The sequence below is a fragment of the Punctularia strigosozonata genome (assembly GCF_000264995.1).
Source record: "Punctularia strigosozonata HHB-11173 SS5 unplaced genomic scaffold PUNSTscaffold_4, whole genome shotgun sequence".
NCBI classification, from domain to species: Eukaryota; Fungi; Basidiomycota; class Agaricomycetes; order Corticiales; family Punctulariaceae; genus Punctularia; species Punctularia strigosozonata.
Genome location: NW_006767436.1, coordinates 1325096 through 1343417, shown reverse-complemented (window position 1 = coordinate 1343417; position 18322 = coordinate 1325096). Strand labels below are relative to the sequence as shown.

The 18322-nt window shown below is 52.8% G+C and overlaps 3 protein-coding genes across 3 annotated transcripts; all 3 read right to left on the bottom strand.

Moving 5' to 3' along the window:
• Positions 1-203: 203 nt before the first annotated feature.
• PUNSTDRAFT_100315 (WD40 repeat-like protein) lies at positions 204-2461 on the bottom strand (the record flags this gene model as incomplete). The annotated part of the gene is made up of 11 exons (XM_007382093.1): positions 2276-2461; positions 2153-2218; positions 2000-2076; positions 1892-1943; positions 1638-1830; positions 1480-1584; positions 1192-1425; positions 1135-1144; positions 726-1064; positions 487-674; positions 204-428 (listed from the first exon to the last, which is right to left on the bottom strand). Exons 1-11 carry the CDS (start codon positions 2431-2433, stop codon positions 204-206), a joined length of 1647 nt encoding a protein of 548 aa, XP_007382155.1. The 5' UTR covers positions 2434-2461.
• Positions 2462-2730: 269 nt separating this feature from the next.
• On the bottom strand, positions 2731-4290 carry PUNSTDRAFT_65149 (endopeptidase; the record flags this gene model as incomplete). The annotated part of the gene is made up of 7 exons (XM_007382092.1): positions 2731-2807; positions 2868-3122; positions 3173-3471; positions 3526-3771; positions 3821-3843; positions 3900-3955; positions 4008-4290. 7 exons carry the CDS (start codon positions 4288-4290, stop codon positions 2731-2733), a joined length of 1239 nt encoding a protein of 412 aa, XP_007382154.1.
• Positions 4291-4478: 188 nt separating this feature from the next.
• On the bottom strand, positions 4479-17973 carry PUNSTDRAFT_84856 (atypical/PIKK/TRRAP protein kinase). Its single transcript, XM_007382091.1, has 24 exons — positions 17242-17973; positions 17059-17187; positions 16428-16764; positions 15157-16148; positions 14008-15095; positions 11945-13955; positions 8959-11892; positions 8496-8906; positions 8341-8445; positions 8080-8280; positions 7825-8027; positions 7540-7777; positions 7401-7487; positions 7016-7345; positions 6779-6964; positions 6430-6716; positions 6050-6375; positions 5899-5991; positions 5369-5843; positions 5201-5318; positions 5054-5144; positions 4979-5004; positions 4876-4925; positions 4479-4824 (listed from the first exon to the last, which is right to left on the bottom strand). Exons 1-16 carry the CDS (start codon positions 17905-17907, stop codon positions 6588-6590), a joined length of 10047 nt encoding a protein of 3348 aa, XP_007382153.1. The 5' UTR covers positions 17908-17973; the 3' UTR covers positions 4479-4824; positions 4876-4925; positions 4979-5004; positions 5054-5144; positions 5201-5318; positions 5369-5843; positions 5899-5991; positions 6050-6375; positions 6430-6587.
• Positions 17974-18322: the final 349 nt, after the last annotated feature.

Below are 18322 nucleotides of genomic sequence, written 5' to 3'. Positions count from 1 at the left end.
CTGGATAAACGATGTTTGTGAGAGCTAACGTGGCACATGTTGAGTCTCCTGCAAGCGCGAGACGCCACGATCGATGTACTCGTTAAGAGGCATCAACGCAACTGCCGGTGGTTACCCACCACCACTCAGGACAAGAGGCAAAGGATATAGTACATTCATGCGCTACGCTGTACGCCTTCCCGCTACAACTGATGCGAGTCTCATTACTGGGTAGGGCATTGAGCTTGTATGTCCTCATCATCGACATCTTCATCTCCAGCTTCGGATCTGCGCCGCACAATCAATCGATGATGCAACAGAAGGCTGGCGAGGTCGAGTTCCATTTGCCTCGAAATCGTTCTTTCGGCTCGTTCTATGTTCGTCTGCATGATCGATTCGGCTTCTCCAAGGCGGGAGAATCTGCTACGACCGTGAGCAGGGGCAAACAGCTACAGTCCACTATAAGTAATCATTGACGTGCCAACGGAGTACATCCTATGATCTCACCTTCACCGTTGTATCAATGCCGCTGACCGCCAACAGCGGTAGATGTGGATGTCGCTCGATAACATTGACCACGCTTCCATCGCCTTCATAGACGCCATGGATCCGGCGAGAGGTTTTCTTCCAAATGAAGAAGTTACCATCATCCGACCCAGATGCTACAAACTCGTCGTTGGGCCCCAGGAAATTCACTAAATACCAAATGAAATGAGATCAAACTAGTAACAGCGACAGTCACGCACCATCTTTCACTGTCTCAACATTGCACGCCCCAGCATACCGACTTCGGGGAAGGACAACCGGTACGCGAGAAAAAGGATCGGGTGTCAGGTCATCTTCGCCTACTTCTTCGTCATAGTCATCGTCTTCTCCGTCCGCTTCTTCATTGTTCCCATATTCCTCTTGTTCAATTTCCCATAAGTCCGAGACGTCGTGAGCATCTTCATCGATGGTCGATATCGTGGAATGTGCGGGTTTGGAATCATGCTCGGTATTGGTGGATTCGAGCAGCGAAGACAGTTTCTCCGGTGGTTCCACGTCGTCACGAGTCGAGTATAGGTAAACAGCATCCGCGCTGTAGCCTAAAACGGAAGACCGTCGTAGAGGCACGCACTCAGCTTAGCAGCATGTGTAGATGGTATCGGCACCCACTCAACAGGACCTGTATCGCAGTCAGCACTGCACAGGGGAGGCAGTAGAAATTTTTACTTCGTGCCCATTGCTTTGCGCCATTCGGGCACCCGTTATATGTTCATGGCCTACTCGCTCGCCAGGCGCCCTGCCGGTCCGTCCAAACCTCCGAACGCACGTGGTGAGATGGTCTCCATCGGGAGCCATACCCCATTGTTCTCGTAGGTGCCTGCCTGACTGACGGCGATCGAAAAGGTACCCATAGGGAGATTCGCCAGCCACCACAATATGGTACGGCGCCAATGGGGAGACCTGCGAGACAGATGAACTCCAATTTTCGCTGAGTCTTCAACGCGGACAACGTACTGCGATCGCGGAAAGCTCGTGCGGCACCTTGATGAGAGGTGTAGGGCAGCTTCCGGCTCCGCACCTATGGGATGTACGAAGGTCATGTTGGATAACAGCCCCATCCTGGTGGGAGAGAGTGAAAATTGCATCCCCCAGTGAATTGCTGAAGGGCGTACCTCTGCAACCGTCAAGAAACGGTCGAAGCTCTCCTCGGTGACGATCCGTTTTGTTCGTCTCTTGTGACACCTCAGCACGCGAACGCATGCCTCACTGGTGTCGTATTGCAGTCCGGTGCCTCTCATCTGCGGACGTCCCGGTGCGCGCGAGATGTCACATATGCGCACCTCTCTATCCCCTGCGACTGTAGCACTGTTGAGGTAGTGGCGGAGTGAGCAAGCTGATGGTACACGACAGCGAGACGGCACGTTACATGCGCGATGAACCCGGGAGCATCTTCGCACCAAAGATATTTGCTCGGTGCCCTGACCGATTGATGAGGTTGCTAGCACCGAAAGGCGCAGCCTGCCAGTAGACATACCCGTGTGTATGACAGCTTCGCAAGCGAAAGGGTATTCCACTGATGTGTTTGCCGTGTCCATGCGCCATATCCTGACCCTGATGGTGGGAGGGTTCGTTTCAGCAATCGCTGAACAGGACAACAAGCATGCAGTTGCAAGCGCATTGCACTTACGTTGTGTCGTCGCCTCCACTTAGCAACAGCTCCCCATCGCGCGCCCAGCTCAGGGTGTTTACGCAGCTGTGGATAAAGGTCGTGAATGGTCAATAATAAGGAAGGACTGTGAGGGGAACGAACCCGGTATGACCGTCCGTGTCGCTCCCAAGTACCCCCACGCGATCAAGTGGCCTATGTAATGCTTGAGAAAGTAATCGTCGTTTTTCCTTTGACGAGTACGTCCACGATGGTGTTGTCCCTCTTGAGGCTGCATCACGATAGCCTGTTACTGTTCGCATAGTAACGAAATGTAAGATCGGGCACCCCGGCTCAATAGGTGTGGTAGACGAAGCTATGATTGTGCGAATCGATGCAAGTGAACCCTAGCCAAGTGAACAACATCCTGAACGGCCAGAACTTTCGAGCACGGATGGCATGCACTGCGCATTAACCATGTCGCAGCCGCCCACTATTGGCAACCACGTCCGTTGATCCAAAACATGCATTACTGGGCGTATCGCAATCCTACTAAGCGTACAGAGGGTATGAAGAACGTCCCCGGGAGCCGATTACGTCATAGTCCAGGCAAGCTAAGATCACTTTGACTTGGCAAAACCAACAGCATCCCGGCCGAGGTCGTATACCGTGAAGTACTTGCGGAGGAAGACATCACCTGCACGAGAGATCAAGAGCATAAGCGAATGCAAATCGTTGCAACTAGAGGTGCACGTACCAACAATCCAAAGCGAGCCACCGGGGAGGTTGATGTCAAGTCCGGTGAATGCGGACATGCACGTACCCTGGACCTCAAGGATGTAGTCCGTGCCCTTGAGTGGGTAGGCCTGGCCGTCGAAGTAGAAAGATAGCTCAGGCAGGTCCGGGACCTTGGAGCACTCCACGGTGTACTGGCCGTTCCACGACTTGGTAGCACCGATTTGGGCGTTAAGCATCTCCGCGAGATCGGTGGGCAGCGCAATGAGCGACGTCCCTGCGAAAATCATCAAACGAGGCGGAGTCTCAGAGCAGTAAATGACTTACCAGTGTCGATAGCAGCACCGGTGTTCTCGAGTTCAAGCTCGTCGTCGCCAAACTTGATCTTCTCCAGCTCGACCTCCCAATATGCCTTGCGGCGGACGGGAACGTAGGTGATCTTGCCTTCGTAAGCACTGCTGTCAATGCCGCCGAAGACGGCCTCGCCGCCATCCTCCTCAGAGGAACCGAGGCGGAAGGAGAAGACGGGGTCGTCGAGCAGGGCGGCGTTGATCATGCTGTAAAAAGGAGGGGTGATGTGGTTCACAGAAATCGTGTCGTAGCCGAGGCCCAAAATGCCATCGAACCTAGAAATGTGGTCAATCGGTGTGATGGATACACCTGAGCCACCGAGCACTCACTTGCCGAACGCAAACGCAAGACCGGGCTCCTTGGTCGCCTCCGCAAAGTCTTGCCCTTTGATAGTCAGGTCACCTATGGTGAGGGTGTCACGAGACACGAAGCCCTCCATAGACCCGGAGCCGTATTGGATGGAGAACTCCGACCCATTTGCCTTATACGAGGAAGACTGGCTCGAATCATACTTCTGGTGGAGGAAGCAAGCTATGGATGTGCACTTGACACTGGGAACCCAGAGGTTACTCGACCTATAGCTAGGTGAGTAATTTCCATATACCAAGGTAGCACTACGGTTACCCGGTGTCAAGGATGACCTTGAACTAGATGACACAAAGTCAATTGAGTGACCGAGCGGCGACTGTAAACCGTGACTTACGCTCTGCGGAGGTGTCCCAAGAGTGATCTCGGAGAAATACTGAGCGTTCATGAAGTCTTAATCGTTGGTGAATCAAAGGTGTGAACAGTTCATATCGGGTGCACATACTGCTGAGAGGCACTCCATGGCCAGAGTTGATGTGGGCCTGGGTCCAGAATAGGCTCTCGCCGTCGTCGTTGACCGGAGGACGGCTCACGCGCACGTTGCGACCGGCGCCGCCCGCGCCCAACAAGGCAGCCTGTTGAGGCGCGCCATACTTCTCCGCGAGGTACGCGCTCTCGAGAGCATGGTCGCGCGATGCAGGCGGCAGCTTGTGAAGCTTCATGCGGTGAACACCGGCACTGACGCCGGCTGCGAAAGGAAGGAGCGCGATGAGGGTAGTGAACAACATCGCGGCGGTGGTGGTCGGGAACAGAGGGGGGCGGGACTGCGGCGTGCGCCAACTGCGTGATGCACTGGGGTTCATATGGCTTACGTACCTACGACCGAGTCGTCAGAGTCCGCTTAATATGGTAGTCGCCCCTTTCTCCTTCGGCTTTGCTCTGACGGTGAACGTGCCCCCTCTCTGGACGTTGTGTCCGAGGGCATATCACGATATACAGACGGTCCCACTGCGGCGCATTAATTACGAGGGGAGTCGATATCGGCTTGCCGCTGGTTAACCCACTGTCAACGCCGAGAAATCGCCCTGGCGGCAATTACCGAAGTCGCTCAGTCGTGACTTGTCCCGAACGCTCACCGTCCCAGCGAGACCGACATGCCGCCCAAAATCGTGAATCCGGAAGAGGTTCATTTGAGCAATATCGAGAGTTTGATCCTCGCACAGGCTGTGTATGAAGTCGGTATTCCGCGTTGGGAGAACGTCTCGGCACTCCTCTCCCGGCATCCCATGCTGAAACGGCCAAAGAGCTTCTGGTCCCCCAGAGTGCGCTGCGAAAGACTACGGGCTTGGGACCGAGGCTGACAATCCAAACAGACCTGCAATGCGCTATATCTTAGACTCATGAGAGAGGCTGAATTCGAGCTGTCCGTGTTCCCGATTGCGCGCGCGCATTTCACGCCTACTGAACCACACACAGACCCGCTGACGATGTTCCGCCGAAAGGTGCCGCGCTGTATGGAGCTGCGTTTATTGTATCTAATGCGGATTACAGCGCCGCTCCACTATAGGCTAGCAGAGAAACATTGGATGGCCCGCGCCAACGAACTCAAGGAGCTCATTGCGGCCGAGGAAACCAAGTTCAAGTGTGCTTTTCTCGCTTCTTGCGAAATATGGTTCTCTCGCTAAGACAGGTTTGCAGGAACGTCGTTCGCGAAATCGAGGAAATACGTTCCGGTGCCTGGGATGACAAGGTACCCGGCAAGCGCGAGCGTAAGACGAAAACAAGTCCGGCAGCTGCAGAACTGCAACGCGAAGACGTCCGTTCTGTTACTTCAAAGACATTATTGGTTCTCATGTAGTGATACAGGAACCCCCAATTATCGCTTCTCCAGGGGAAGCTGAGGAACATGAGGTTTTGCAGCAGAAACCCGATCTCAAACGCGATACATCCGTCCTAGGCGAAGATAACCAAGAAGACAAAGGCACTCAGCCAAGCCCTCACGACGCATCTCCAGATCTTGAAGAAGAAGAGAGGGAGGACGAAGAGAGGCAAGACGCAGAAGACGCCTCCGCGGTGCACGCTACACCAGAGAACACTCGTGATACCAGCTCTCTCAAGGACACCGATAATGACAAAGCAGAGGATTCAGATCATGAAGAACAACCCGATATACAGACTATCACAGCCCCGAGCACGCCCGCCCCTACAGATGAGCAGACGGCGGGCCAACAGTCAACTCTCGCCACGCCCAGGACAGCGTTGGAGACACCCGCTGACACCCCGGATGCAGATACAGATACCCCATTCTCACCGTCGTCTCCTGGAGAACGTAGACGCGAAGGTGAGTATGAATTGGTTGGAAGTCAATGAAATATGTAAGCTCAGGAGGTATCTAGGCAAACGAAAAGCCGTGGACGGTGGCGAAAGTGACGGTCGCTCGAGAAAACGGGCCCGAGAGGATTCCGAACCGGTCGATGATGAAGGTCAAGGTGACGTTTTGAGCCATGTCACGCCAATCGCCAATATTCACCTATTCCCATCCGATAGATACCGGCGCAGGAGCAGGCCGCCGGCGGCGTGGTATAGAGGATCTGTTTTCGCACAAAAGATTCCAACAAGCTATCATCATGCTCCATGCCCAGATCATGGAGCACCGTAATGGAAACATTTTTCACAACCCCATTCGCCATACCGAAGCTCCTGATTATCGAGAAATTGTTAAGCGACCGATGGACCTTAAGACCATCAAGGCAAAGATTCGAGATGGAAGCATCGCCGATGTCACTGAATTCCAGCGTGACATCTACCTAATGTTTGCAAACGCGATGATGTACAACGGGCCACATTCGGACGTGTACAAGATGGCAGAGGATGTACGGTTACTTTCTCTGAATATCTCCTGCGGTGTGCTAACGAGAGCCTCCTAGACCATGCTTGATTGCGAGAAGTTCATTCGCACATTCAAGCAGACTCAGGGAATGGTGAACCGGACCAGAGGGTGATCACGAGGAGGTTACAGTACTGTGCTGTGGATGCCTGAATACTGATTAAATAGGATAGACTAATACACAGGAGGGTATTATACTCAGAACCAGGGATGATAAGGCTCCGTCATTTTCACCAGGTTGATAGGGTTTGTTGCAGTCGAGATGAGGTTAACTACAGTCTGACACACAGGGATGACATTGCTGTTCGTCCCAGACGCCTGTGTAGCCTGCATGAAAAACAAAACGCATTAGATGGATACCACTGGACAAGTCCACAATCGTGCCGCACCTGTTCGCGCTCCAGCTTGCAAGCCATAGTTTCAGCCCGCTTAACGATCATGTCGATATTGGCTTGCACACTGTTCCGGAACGCGATATCGTACGTAGCAGGTTTGCTGGCGCTAGCATCGCGTGCAGCAAGCCATGCCATGACCTCGTCTCGAGCGAAGAGGCAAAGGGAGAAGTCGAGTTCATACTGTGCATAAATGAGACTTCATCTCTATCTGCGAGATATTGGAGTTCGTACCTGGGGCACGGTCAAGCACCGCGCGATCGCAATGATGGAGGCACTGAAAACTCCCTCGATAGAAACGAGACCAAGGAAGCGTTGCAAGTTCGGGGTCAACCGGAAAGGCACCGTGTCGCTGGTGGCGAAGACTGGCGAATTGCTATTGAGCGACGGCGCCAGCTCACTCATGAACATGCGTCCGGTGGCTGTCGAGACGTGGAATCGCACTGGTACCCTGCCCATCAAGCAGAAAATGTATGTCATGAAGCTAGAAGCTGCTAGCTCGAGTGCGAATTGTTTGCGCATCCGCCATAGCTCTTGCGGGCCATCCATGACTCGCATCATATACTACGCCAGCAATATGAACCGTGTGTGGTATAGTCAAGGTTGGAAAAGTACCTACCTTGAGCAGGATGTCATCAGGAACCAGTTTTGCTTGCACCTCATCGAGAAGATCCTTCTTGAGGGTGAAGTATTCGGCCTTGGTTGGCTGCAAGATGGTGAGCAGGGATATCTCTAGATATATCATAACTGCAACGAACCCTCCTGCCATTCAAGGTGTTGAAATCTTTCAAGATGGCCTTGGATTTGTTGCATATAGCTACGATCGGCTCTTCTCTCTCAAAGCCGTGAGCCTTGGAATACTGATCGTATATATCCCCCAATGTGATGTACGAATTGTCACTTTGCACCAAACGTAGTTGCGGACTGCACGGAACCGCGATAGGAAGATGGAACTGTAACCCGCGTTTGCGAGCTTCCTTCCGTCGTTCGAGATGCCTGTGATATGGTGAGCGGGAGAAACACTACATATGAGCAGAGCTTACCCATTGAACGTGCGGAAAATCTGCATGACTCGTTCTTCTCGGCGACAATGTCTATTAGACGGCAACTGCACCGCAAACGTCGTCCTCGAGTTGTCGTGGCCGTGAATGGTAAGGCGCTTCCAACAGAACCCCGCCGTCCTGCAATTTTCGAATCTGGGGTCGAATTTCTGTATGCGAACGAAATTCTGGTTGTTATCACACTCCTGCTGTAGCAATGAATATCGCGCTGATGGAGATCAACTTTGTCGCACTTACATGTAGATATTGACCAGGAACTTCGATCTCGTCATATTTGCCATACTGGAATTCTGTCAGGTAGTGACTGAGAAGGTCCAGGGACATGACACGTGGTCGGGCATCCAAGTAATTCTCGTATTTGTCGCGCCATTTCTGCAGGCGTTGCACATATTCAGACGTAGTAGGCTTGCTGTGCAGAAATTCCTCCTCATATTCCGCCTGACAGAGTAGGGATGATGAGCAAGGCGGGACATACGTGGACTCTAGCTCTGGACTCACACGCATGGAACCTTGGAAGTGTACCGCCATCTGTGTCAAATTGCGAATTGTGTGCACTGGTAATCTCCCTTCGTCCTCGGGCGTGTTGGCCAGATGAACAAGTGTCTGCGGTATCGGGTCAATCTGGTATCGTTATTTGAAGTCGAGACACTTACGCTAATCGCGTCTTGCATAAGCATGCAGACAAGACGATAAGCATCCTCCTCTTGAGTGGCTCTGAATCTCTGTGTGATTTGTTCGACCATGCTCTCGAGACAGAGAATGAGGAGAGGGAACGCCGTTTTTAGAATCTTCACGACTTCATCAACAACGTCCCATGGCTGCCTGGTGGTATATGATGTGTGGGCTCCCGTAGTGCCGTTCGCGCTGGTGGAGGCTAAACTGTCGACGCCCGAACGAGCTTGATCAGGGCCAGTCGCTGCCTCTGCTCCTTGTGCGGTTGTTACATCCTGCATAGAGTGGTCCTGATCAGCTTGTCGAGCGGTGTCCACAGCCTGAACCGCAGCTAAACGTTTCTTCATAATCGACATCTCCTCCCGTGTTGTGCGCAGCTGGTAAAACAACGCCTAAATAAATTCTTCAATATCATGGCTCTGCGATGGCTTGTGATGGACGAACTTGGGGAAACAACCTCGCCAAATTGAGGAGAACATATCGTGCTTGGCTTACTTCCCTTTGGGACATTGAAAGGCATAGTTGTGGTATCAGCGTGATCCAATACCACCAAGCACCATCTCCCTTATACTGGTCGAACTGCCGCGAAATTAAGAGACTGTTGTCATCGACGCTGAGAAGCCAGAGAACACGGGCGAGGAGAGGTCGGCTCTTGCCATTCTTGAAGATGCCAGCGGCCTGTAGGTAGCAGCTCACCGCAGAAGCGGCGTGAGAGAGATCCGTCGGGTTCTCCTGGAACATGCGGTCGTTGTACTTGCCCCATTCTGCCCACGCCTTCGCCTGGTTCATGTCCAGCTGCACTGCTTGTCCGAATGCTGCATTGGCTTCATCATTGTTTCCGAAACGCGCTTGGAACATCCCCTTCAGAGTAAAAAATTCCGCCTTCTGCGCTGGAGAAAAGTATAGGAGGTTCGTATTGTTAATGACTTCCAGGCCAGCGTGCAGGTCGTTGGGCCGCTGGTAATGGCAGCGAGCCTGCTCGCGCAGCTTTAAGAACGCTTCAGAAATCTCGATGTTGGGCAAGGTATAGATCTTGTTCAGGTAAGCGAAGCAAACCTCAAGTAGATCGTGCTTGCGAGCGACATGTGCGAAACGGTTGATAATCCATGCAGTCTCATGATAACCACGATATCCGAAGGTATCGGAGCTCCCGGAGGACCCATTTCCGGACTGCGAACCGCCGCTGATCAGAGGAATATATGCCTTGTTGATGGAATCGAAGACTCGCTGCCTCCAAGCAACGAGATCACTCCAAATACTGATATCGTCCTCAATGTTGGGCAATCGCTCCCGCCAGGCTTGCAAGACCATTTTGAGATCCTGAGATTTCCTTTCGAGGTTTTGCGCCGTGGTCCCCGAGAGCGAGCCAAATATCTGAACGGCCTCTTGAAGTTCCACAAATTGTTGGAAGTGCTGCAGAAGAGGTACGTGGGCAGCGGAGAGATGGAAAGGAAGACCAACCCATTTTCGTAGCGATAGCTGCATGGCATCCTCTAGGATTCGAGTAAATTCGACATTCTTCTCGACCGCTGACGGCGCCTTCAGCAACGCGATGAACGCTTCGAAAACTCGGCGACGAGGAGTCGCAACCTCGGGAAGAAGGTTGATTTGCTCTTCAAGCACTTCACGGTTTTGGCCCCAGTCCTTGATTCTCCAGGCGGCTTCGAGCATCAATTCGTGATTGGCTTCGTTTCTTCCTAGTTCGTACAGAAGATCCCAGTGCTGCAGCTTCTCGTTGGCCAAAACCCAATGATCTTCCCATAAGCAGTACTCAGGTTCCGAGAAGGCTATGGCACCCGAGCGTGCCCTACTTTGAGCGGTCTCATAGCTGGTGCATGCCTGCTCCCACATCCCATGCTGTTCGTAAGCGATTGCAACATTTGTTTCTGGATGGAGACACCGACGACGCCACAATCCATAATAGAGGTCTTCCTCAGCCATCTCCGCGTACACCTCGGCAAGCGCATCATAGATTGTGTCTCGAATAGAAATCTCTTCGTCACGGAGATGCTCCAAGGAGGCGCCGAGGATTTCGAGCGCGATATGCCAAGCGCCGAAGGTCTTGGCCAGATATTTGACCAGATGGGGCGGAAGTAACATTGGGGGCGTGCACGCATGAACACCGGTGAGCAATGTCTGGATGACATTGGGCCGCAACTCCGTCTGCTTGATGTGGTATTCCCTGCTGAGGAGAGCGATCATGTGGTGCGTAATGTCAACTTGCTCTCGGCGGGACAAACAAGACCACGCGATGGGAAACACAGCAACCCACATCTCGTGTGCGACCTGCGGGTCTGCGGAAAGCAGGCAACGCATAGGTTCGAGGATCGAACCCACGCGTCGAGAGGATGGCGCGGAGACCCCACGAGATGAGACAACGGATTGTAACAAGGGGTAATCGCCATCAGCTGCACTCAGAACAAGGGCTAGCGCGATATGTATCCAATGGTGACTGGCAACCGACTCCCAACTCTGGACGCCCAACACATACGTCAAGCGATTGTGGAGCGACCGGGGAACGCTGGAGTCTAGCAACGACATGAATCGCTCTCGGAGACGTGTGTCCTTCGCATCACACCCTAGAATGAACGCCGCTTCAAGCCGGGTCGTGAGCTCACTCCTCCGTAGGGACGGTTCGGTATATATGTCCAGTATTAGTTCCAGATAGCTGTTGAAGAGCGAATCGCCTCGAGACTCGTAGGCCACCATGGTCCGCAGGATTTGCGCTTTGTCCTTCATAGTCGGGTAGGGGTCCCTCTTGCTGAGCGCCCAGTCTCTTGCCACGTCAAGCACGTACACGCACATCGTCGAGCTTTTGGACTTGTCCACGATCATCTGAAGCGAGTTGATGAACCAACGCCGTTGTTCTCCGAGGAACGCAACGCCCGTTTCGCATATCTGAAATATGCTGATCAAAACTCGGACTGCATGTTCGTATCCTGGGACCGTCGGCGCCGCCGATATGTGATCCTTTGCCAACTTCGAGCCTAGTCGCATAAGTGATACGAGAAACGCTTCGATGCGCTCCGGTGTAACGGAAACCACAGTCTTCAGCATGAGCAAGGTTCCACGTAATGCAACAGTTTTCCCTAATCCTTCGCCGACGGTAGCATAAATCCATGCATGAAACTCGGCCGCTTCCCCGCCTTGGTCGTCGTCTTCTTTGGGCAAGGGATATGCTCGGACCAGTCGATCGAATATCGGATGCAAGGAGTCGTGGAGTGCCGCCTCGTCCGTCATCATCCCTTTCCGCACCAGCTTTTGAAGTATCGCTACATGCTCCTGGTACCACTCTTGGGGTTTCTCCGCGGCGACGATATCCAAGACCTTGGCTGCCCCGACGGCTTGTTGGAGTGAAACCTCGTTAGTGAGATCAGCCTAACCACGATGACATTAGCGATGATGAGCAAGAAGATCATGCAATACAGACCTGATCCAAGTATCGGGAGAAGAAATGCAGCTTGACGCTGACATCTTTTAGCCCCGAATGTCCAAGCATAAGTCGCAAAAGGGATAGAGCTCGTGGAAGGAGCACGGTTCTTAAGGGAGGCTCGTGTTGATTCGTGGCTAATCGAACAAGATAGCTAACCATGCTCTCACGAAGAGAAAGTGGCATGGTCCAGTTTGATCGTTCTTCGTTGCCGGTAACATCAACGGAATCCATATCGACGTCCGAGGAAGAGGCTTTGCGCTCCCAATCGAAAAGGACCTGGAGAACCTCCAAGGAGAGCAGGCGTGATTCGTGACCTGACATGGGTGAAAATCCGAGCTTGGGCAAAGACGACACCATATGCGGCGCGAACAACACGCGAACAGGATAGAACAAGTCAGGATGGCGGACGATGAGCTGGTAAATAACGAGCAACTGCGAGAGGCCGTTGCCTTCTTCTGCAAGTAGGCGACGTGTTGCCCTCGCCCAGGTTGGCTTGCCGCGTTCGGTAGAAATGCAGCGAGGCAGGACCGGTGCAAGAACCTCGAGAGATTGTCGTACGAGAGATCTGGTCCCTTCAGCGTGAGGTGGCTTGAGTAAACCAGTCCATGCTCGCAAAATGAACTTCTCAGGGGAGTCGTACACCTCGAAGAAACGAGCCGCCAGAAGATAAGCGGTTTGAGTAACCAAAGCATCACTATTGGTAATATAATGCCAGGCGCATCGAATGATTGCTGTTCTGATTGGCTCTAGTTGATCCGGGTAGTGCTGGACCATAACGGTGGTCATATGCAACAACTCGACCTTGAAAGTATCTTCTGCATCAGCGAAAGCCGAATTGTCAATCATCGGTGTCCAGATATGGTTGAGCATCCAGTCAATGATGTGCTCGTCTAGTAACCCACGATGATCTGGAGACGATAACGCATGGACAGATAGTGTCGGAGTGACAATCAGGCGTATGAAATGGCCCTTATCGCTCCAACTGCGAGACGTGTCTTCGAACCACGCGATAAAACGGTACAATACGTTGCGCCGGAATGGCAGGTTTGGGTTCAACGCGATACGCCCGTATAGGAAGTGCGTGAGCCGCACGGTGTCGATAGAGAGGTTCGTCGAGTACACTGATATGAGGTCGAAGAACAGGTCGATACGCGGGGTCTGTTCGAGCGCTTTGACAAAGATACGCATGGTCAGAGCATAACGCTCGGTGACGTCTGTAGACACATCTCCAGTACGGGCATAGTTCCTCCATGTCTGGAGAAGGGCCTCGATCACATAACCGTGTTCATTGATCCATGTCGGGTTTTGTTCGACAAGATCCACGCAGAGCAAAAGGCCGGGCGTGCGGAGGTTGAGGTCGGTGCCCTGTAAGCACACATATACCAAGGTCGGGGTGCGAGAGGCAAGTTCTCGTTGAAGACGCGGGGCTAGTCCGGCCTGCAGGATACTTCTCAGTGTCCGTACGTGCCTCGGAAGATGCAGATTCTTCATGAAGAAATCCATAGCTTCGACCGGATACCGATCCAAATATTTTGCCAAGGGGTCAGAAAAAGGGCTGCGGCTGGAATAGTGCAGATGTGCCTCTGTCTGGACGACGGCGTTGACAAGCTGTTCCAGGAATATATTCGCGGCCGAAGGGAGGAGGTGGAAAATATTGGCTAGACGAACGAGCTTCATGATGTTGTCGTTGTCTGCTAGCGGAAGCTTGGAGGACGCCTGGAGCATCTGAGGATCCGCGACAAAACGGAAATGGTCAAGCAGCTTGTGACCAATTTCGACCTTGAAGTAGTTCGTAAGGAGCTCCAGAAGGCGGGCAAGACCTTCCAAGCCGGACACGGACAGTCGTTTCGGGTCCGCCAGATTCATCAGTATCGGACGGAGACCGGTCTGCAACAACTCTTTCGGCAAGCGGTTTTGATGCGCTAAGACCAGTTGCAAGCCCTCATGCGCCACCTCTTTTACCTCTTGATGAGGGGCGTAGAGTGACTTGAAGTACACACTGGTAACCCTACGATCCAACGGGTCAACATGAGCTAGCGGCGGGGACTGCAATAACAGACCTTTGCCTTGTTGTCGGATGCTTGGCGTAGAAGTCCATCATGGGCATAGATGCGGTGAGCAGTGTAATGCACGCGACGCGAAGTTTGATGAGGTCCATATTTCTTTGCCTGTCATTGCGCTGACCTATGAGGTTAGAATCTTCCGCATCCGCTAAAGCGAGCGCTTCGTGAATTAGCCGGAGCAGTTCCTCAGTGACTTCCAGCAAAGGGGGACTCAAGCAGACGCAGAAGCGTATGGCCTCCAGCATACCGATTTGCATGTTGAATGGCAGGGCACGAAGTGGCTTGTTGAATATCGTGGTAAGCATCCGCTCGCGATAAGGCATCATATGTTCTGTTGCTGGTCGCCCAGTGAGCTCGGCGATGAGGTGAATGCCGGTCTGAGCGGCCCTGCGAACCACTGGATTCGCGCTGGAAAGCTCCGCAAACAGTATCCCTACTAGATAGCCAACCTTCGATCGTTCGGCACTGTTTGCTTCAGAGCTGGCCCCATCCCCTCTGCTCACGCGCAGTACACGGGTAAGAATGTCGATGACATCGTCGACATCCCGTGGAAGATCCGATGGAAGATCCTTCAGGACGTGAATTAAGGTCCGTACGAGGTCGACCTCACGATCATTGATCCACTGCACGCCCAAGTCAGGAGTGCAGGTCAGCATCTTGATGCCATTGCATCCTGCGCTTTTCCGGAACCAGAAATCATCATAGCAAAGCGCACTGAAGCGGCTTGCGATTTGGTTCAAGATGAAGACAACGTCGGTGGGAGCAAACTCGCCATTGTCGCGCGATGCAATCAGGTCACGGACGATAGTGGTGACAAGATCGTGAGCTTTCCTGGCCTGTTCGGCATCCTCGCGAGCAAGAGCATGTGTCATAGCGTCGAGATAGCATGCCAATACCCAACTGGGGTAGCGTCGTGCCGTAGACAGACCGTTTTGGACTCGACGCATTTCGGCGCTAAAAATCTGCTGGGATAATTTGCGAAGGAGGTCAGACGCCTCTTCGGCTCGTTCGGGCCATGATATAGCGTCGAACAGGCTTTGAAGTGATTTCAGGAACACGTCCTGACAGTCTTTATCACAGATATCCTACGTTGGAAGCCATCTTTCAGTAACGCCGCACCGTAGACAGGAATTGCCATTTACGTACCTCGTCGAGAAGATATGCTAGACAGCTTTTTGCATATACATATGATGATTCCCTGTAAGACGGCGCGGAGGGCTTTGCGACCTCTTTGGATGCAAGAAGGGACATGGGCGCGATATCGAGTTCTTTACGTACGCCACCAAATACGATGGGAATCGTGGCAGAGCCATGATGCTCGTGGTAGGACAGGGCCGGCGGTTGGTACATCAGTTTCCGGTTGCGACCGCCCAACTTCCCTAAGATGCGGATGGTGGTATGTGACTGAACGTGATGAGCAGGAAGCGGTTTCAGGTGCATATGAAGGGCTTCCATGAGCTCCCTCAGCACCGTGTTCAATGTAGGATCCAGAAAATCCGGCGTGAGATTGTCGATACACAATTCCAGCGTGCGAAGCCCTTGCGTAACCAGTTCCGAGCCTGATGGACCACGGAGTGCCATGGCAAGAGGTTGCATGAGATAGGTAAGGTGGGGCAAGAGATGCGTCAGCCGCAGAGGGACCGTCAAACATAACTCGACGATCATATCGCGTGCTTCGCCTTCCGACGCATGCAGGTGTCGATTAAGGCATTCCAGCATGTCGGGGAGCAGTGGGAGGACCTCTTTATACAGTTGCTCGAATTTGCCGCCTCCTTGAGCGATTGCACGAAACAGGCTCCGCAACAACATGAAATAATTCGTTGGGGTGGAGCTCTTCGCAGCCAGGGGAAAGCAGTCCATGATGAGTTTACCGAGATGGGTGGCCAGGATTGGTTCGTTCAGCGAAGGGAACTGCGACACAGCATTGAATGCCAATTTGTACATCCGAATGGTGACAACTGCGGCGTCCTTTGGTTCATTCCCCAATGCTGGTAGCCTATCCACCAGGTAACGCAAGACGATGGATGTCAATGCCGGCGAAAGATGCTCCTTCGACGTCAGGAAGACGCAGATTTGGCAGAGAGCTGGACGCCTCCTAGCCTGCTCAATGAAGAAGTCGATCTTGTGCGTCCAGACTTCTTGGAAGATGTGCTGGTTGACCTCTGCGAGGAAGCCACTGAAAGACTCCAGAGCCTCACTGAAGTCACGCGTCTCCTGGTAACCATCGAAGAAGGACATTGCGTGGATACCAGCCTCAAAAATGCGGAACACGAGCGTGCCATCTGGGAACTGGGCATCGTACTTCTTCAAATTCTGTAAAAATACACGGAATCCGTGTAGGAGCGCACGAAATAACGTGCGCGACTCTGATGGCTTCCAGTGAGCATAATTAATATTGGGATTAATGTAATACGAACCGGTGAAAAAATCTTCCGGTTTCTGTACCGCCCAGGATGCGCGACAAATCGTCCTTCCTTCCTCAATCTGAGCGATAGGGGAAGATTGCTTGTCCCCTTTCTTGATCCTCTCAATCCGTTCTCCAACTTGCGTTCCGAGGAAGGTCAAGGCTTCCAGCCTGTTCGCGAGAACTTCGAACATGAATGAGACTGTTCGTATGGCGTTCGGTTGAGTGTCGTGAGCAAATATGGGTTCCGCCAAATTGAACAACATTTTGCAAAACAAAATGTGCAATGATGCGCTTAGCGTGGTATCTTGCAAAAGGCGAGCGTATAGGAAAGCTGCTTTCGTAGCCTGCTCTGCGGTCAGGTCAGCGCGGACTTGATGTACTAAATCAGCCATGGTAGCATAGAGCAGAGATCTGCAAGACGGTTTTCAAACAGTTCCTCGGTGATAAGCTGACATGAGCTCACTTGAGCGTCTCCTTGCATGCGACGCTGCGGCCAAAAAGCACACGGTCCTCGAGAACTTTCTCGATATTGGGAAGCAAAATTTTTCGGTAGGGAGTAGTGAAGAGGTGTCGGCAAACCATGGTGATGTCCTTTTGACGCGATAAACATCGTTTCTAGTTACATGATAAGAGCTCCTAACCTTCCGGATTGCCACATGGCTATCAGGACAGTCCTGAAGAAGACGGAGCGCGGTCAACACCATAGTGTTACCGTACGTCTCATAAACGTCGGGCGCCGAGCGGAGGGCGTATGCGATGTATGACAAAACCTATCGAGTGAGTGGAGAATTAGTGATAAGACCGTTTCGACGAGGCGACGGTACCTTAATCTGGACTTGAATGAAATCGGCGTATGCTTGAGAATTGACGATAGTAGGCGCCATGCCGGCCCATATTCCACCCATAGCCTCGTATTCTTCCCGCGCTTTCTGTTGCTGAGGTGCTTGCGTAGCCAGAACGTCGAAATGCAGGGACAGGGAAGACTGGATCGCAGGGGCAACGAGTTGCCGGCTGATCTGCGGTGACGACGAGAAGGTCACCAACACCAGACCGACCTCGGCAGCAACCTTGAAGCTGCGAATGCTCGGTAGCAATGTGTTCGTATCAATCGGAGTAGAATTTTCCGACAGCAAATCCTGCACCAAACCCGGCATGTTTTGCAGCAGCATGCGGACGATGGTCATGAACTCGGACATGGCTTCCTCCGGGAACGCCCTATGAGTCCTGACGAGGTCAATGATAGTCTTACAGCATATGACTCCATTTTCTTCGTTGTCATGTCGCAGTATATGGAGTAGGCCGCTGTATATGGAAAGAGTTTGCGTGTGTGCCTGAGGCGGGCAGCGGTGGATTATGTCCAGGAGGGCGCGTCGGAATTGATACTCGAGTGTATCCTTCCTAAAAGCGGGTTCTCCAGACCGTAGCATGTCAATGAGAGCAGGTACGAGGTGGGAGAAGACCCTGGCGCCTTCATGCACCGTATCGACCATTTCCCGCAGCTCGCAAGCCACACTATGCTTGAGCTTGAGATCTGCCAGTTGAAATGAGTCGTCAACCTCAGTGGCGGAATACATGGCAAGCTCACCAACGCCCGGGTCAGCGAGACGCGCAGCGCGCATCTCAATATCGGATGTAGAGACATCCATATTGAAGACGGCCGAGGGACCAGGAGTGTTCGTGTGGTTTCAATTCCTCCTGGATTGCCTTAACTGATCGTATGTAAAGACGTGCTAAATGCAGTGTGACAGAGCCAGACCTATGCTGATTGTAATCCCGAAGAGGCCAGAGGAGGGGAGAGAACCGTATACCTCGCCCAACGCTGCTCAGACCCTGAAAGTCTCAGATCACGTGATAGTCACGTGAGGCTCGTGCGAGTATCACGAGAGTGCGCATCGCCACAGCGAT

Excerpts from the sequence above, each read along its gene's own strand:
- PUNSTDRAFT_84856 (XM_007382091.1), bottom strand. The coding sequence starts at position 17,907 with ATGGTCGATACGGTGCATGAAGGCGCCAGGGTCTTCTCCCACCTCGTA. Across the intron at positions 8,028-8,079 it reads TTCCTGGTCAATATCTACAT|GAGTGTGATAACAACCAGAA; the intron begins GTAAGTGCGACA and ends TTGCTACAGCAG. Across the intron at positions 6,965-7,015 it reads GGTGCTTGACCGTGCCCCAG|TATGAACTCGACTTCTCCCT; the intron begins GTACGAACTCCA and ends ATTTATGCACAG.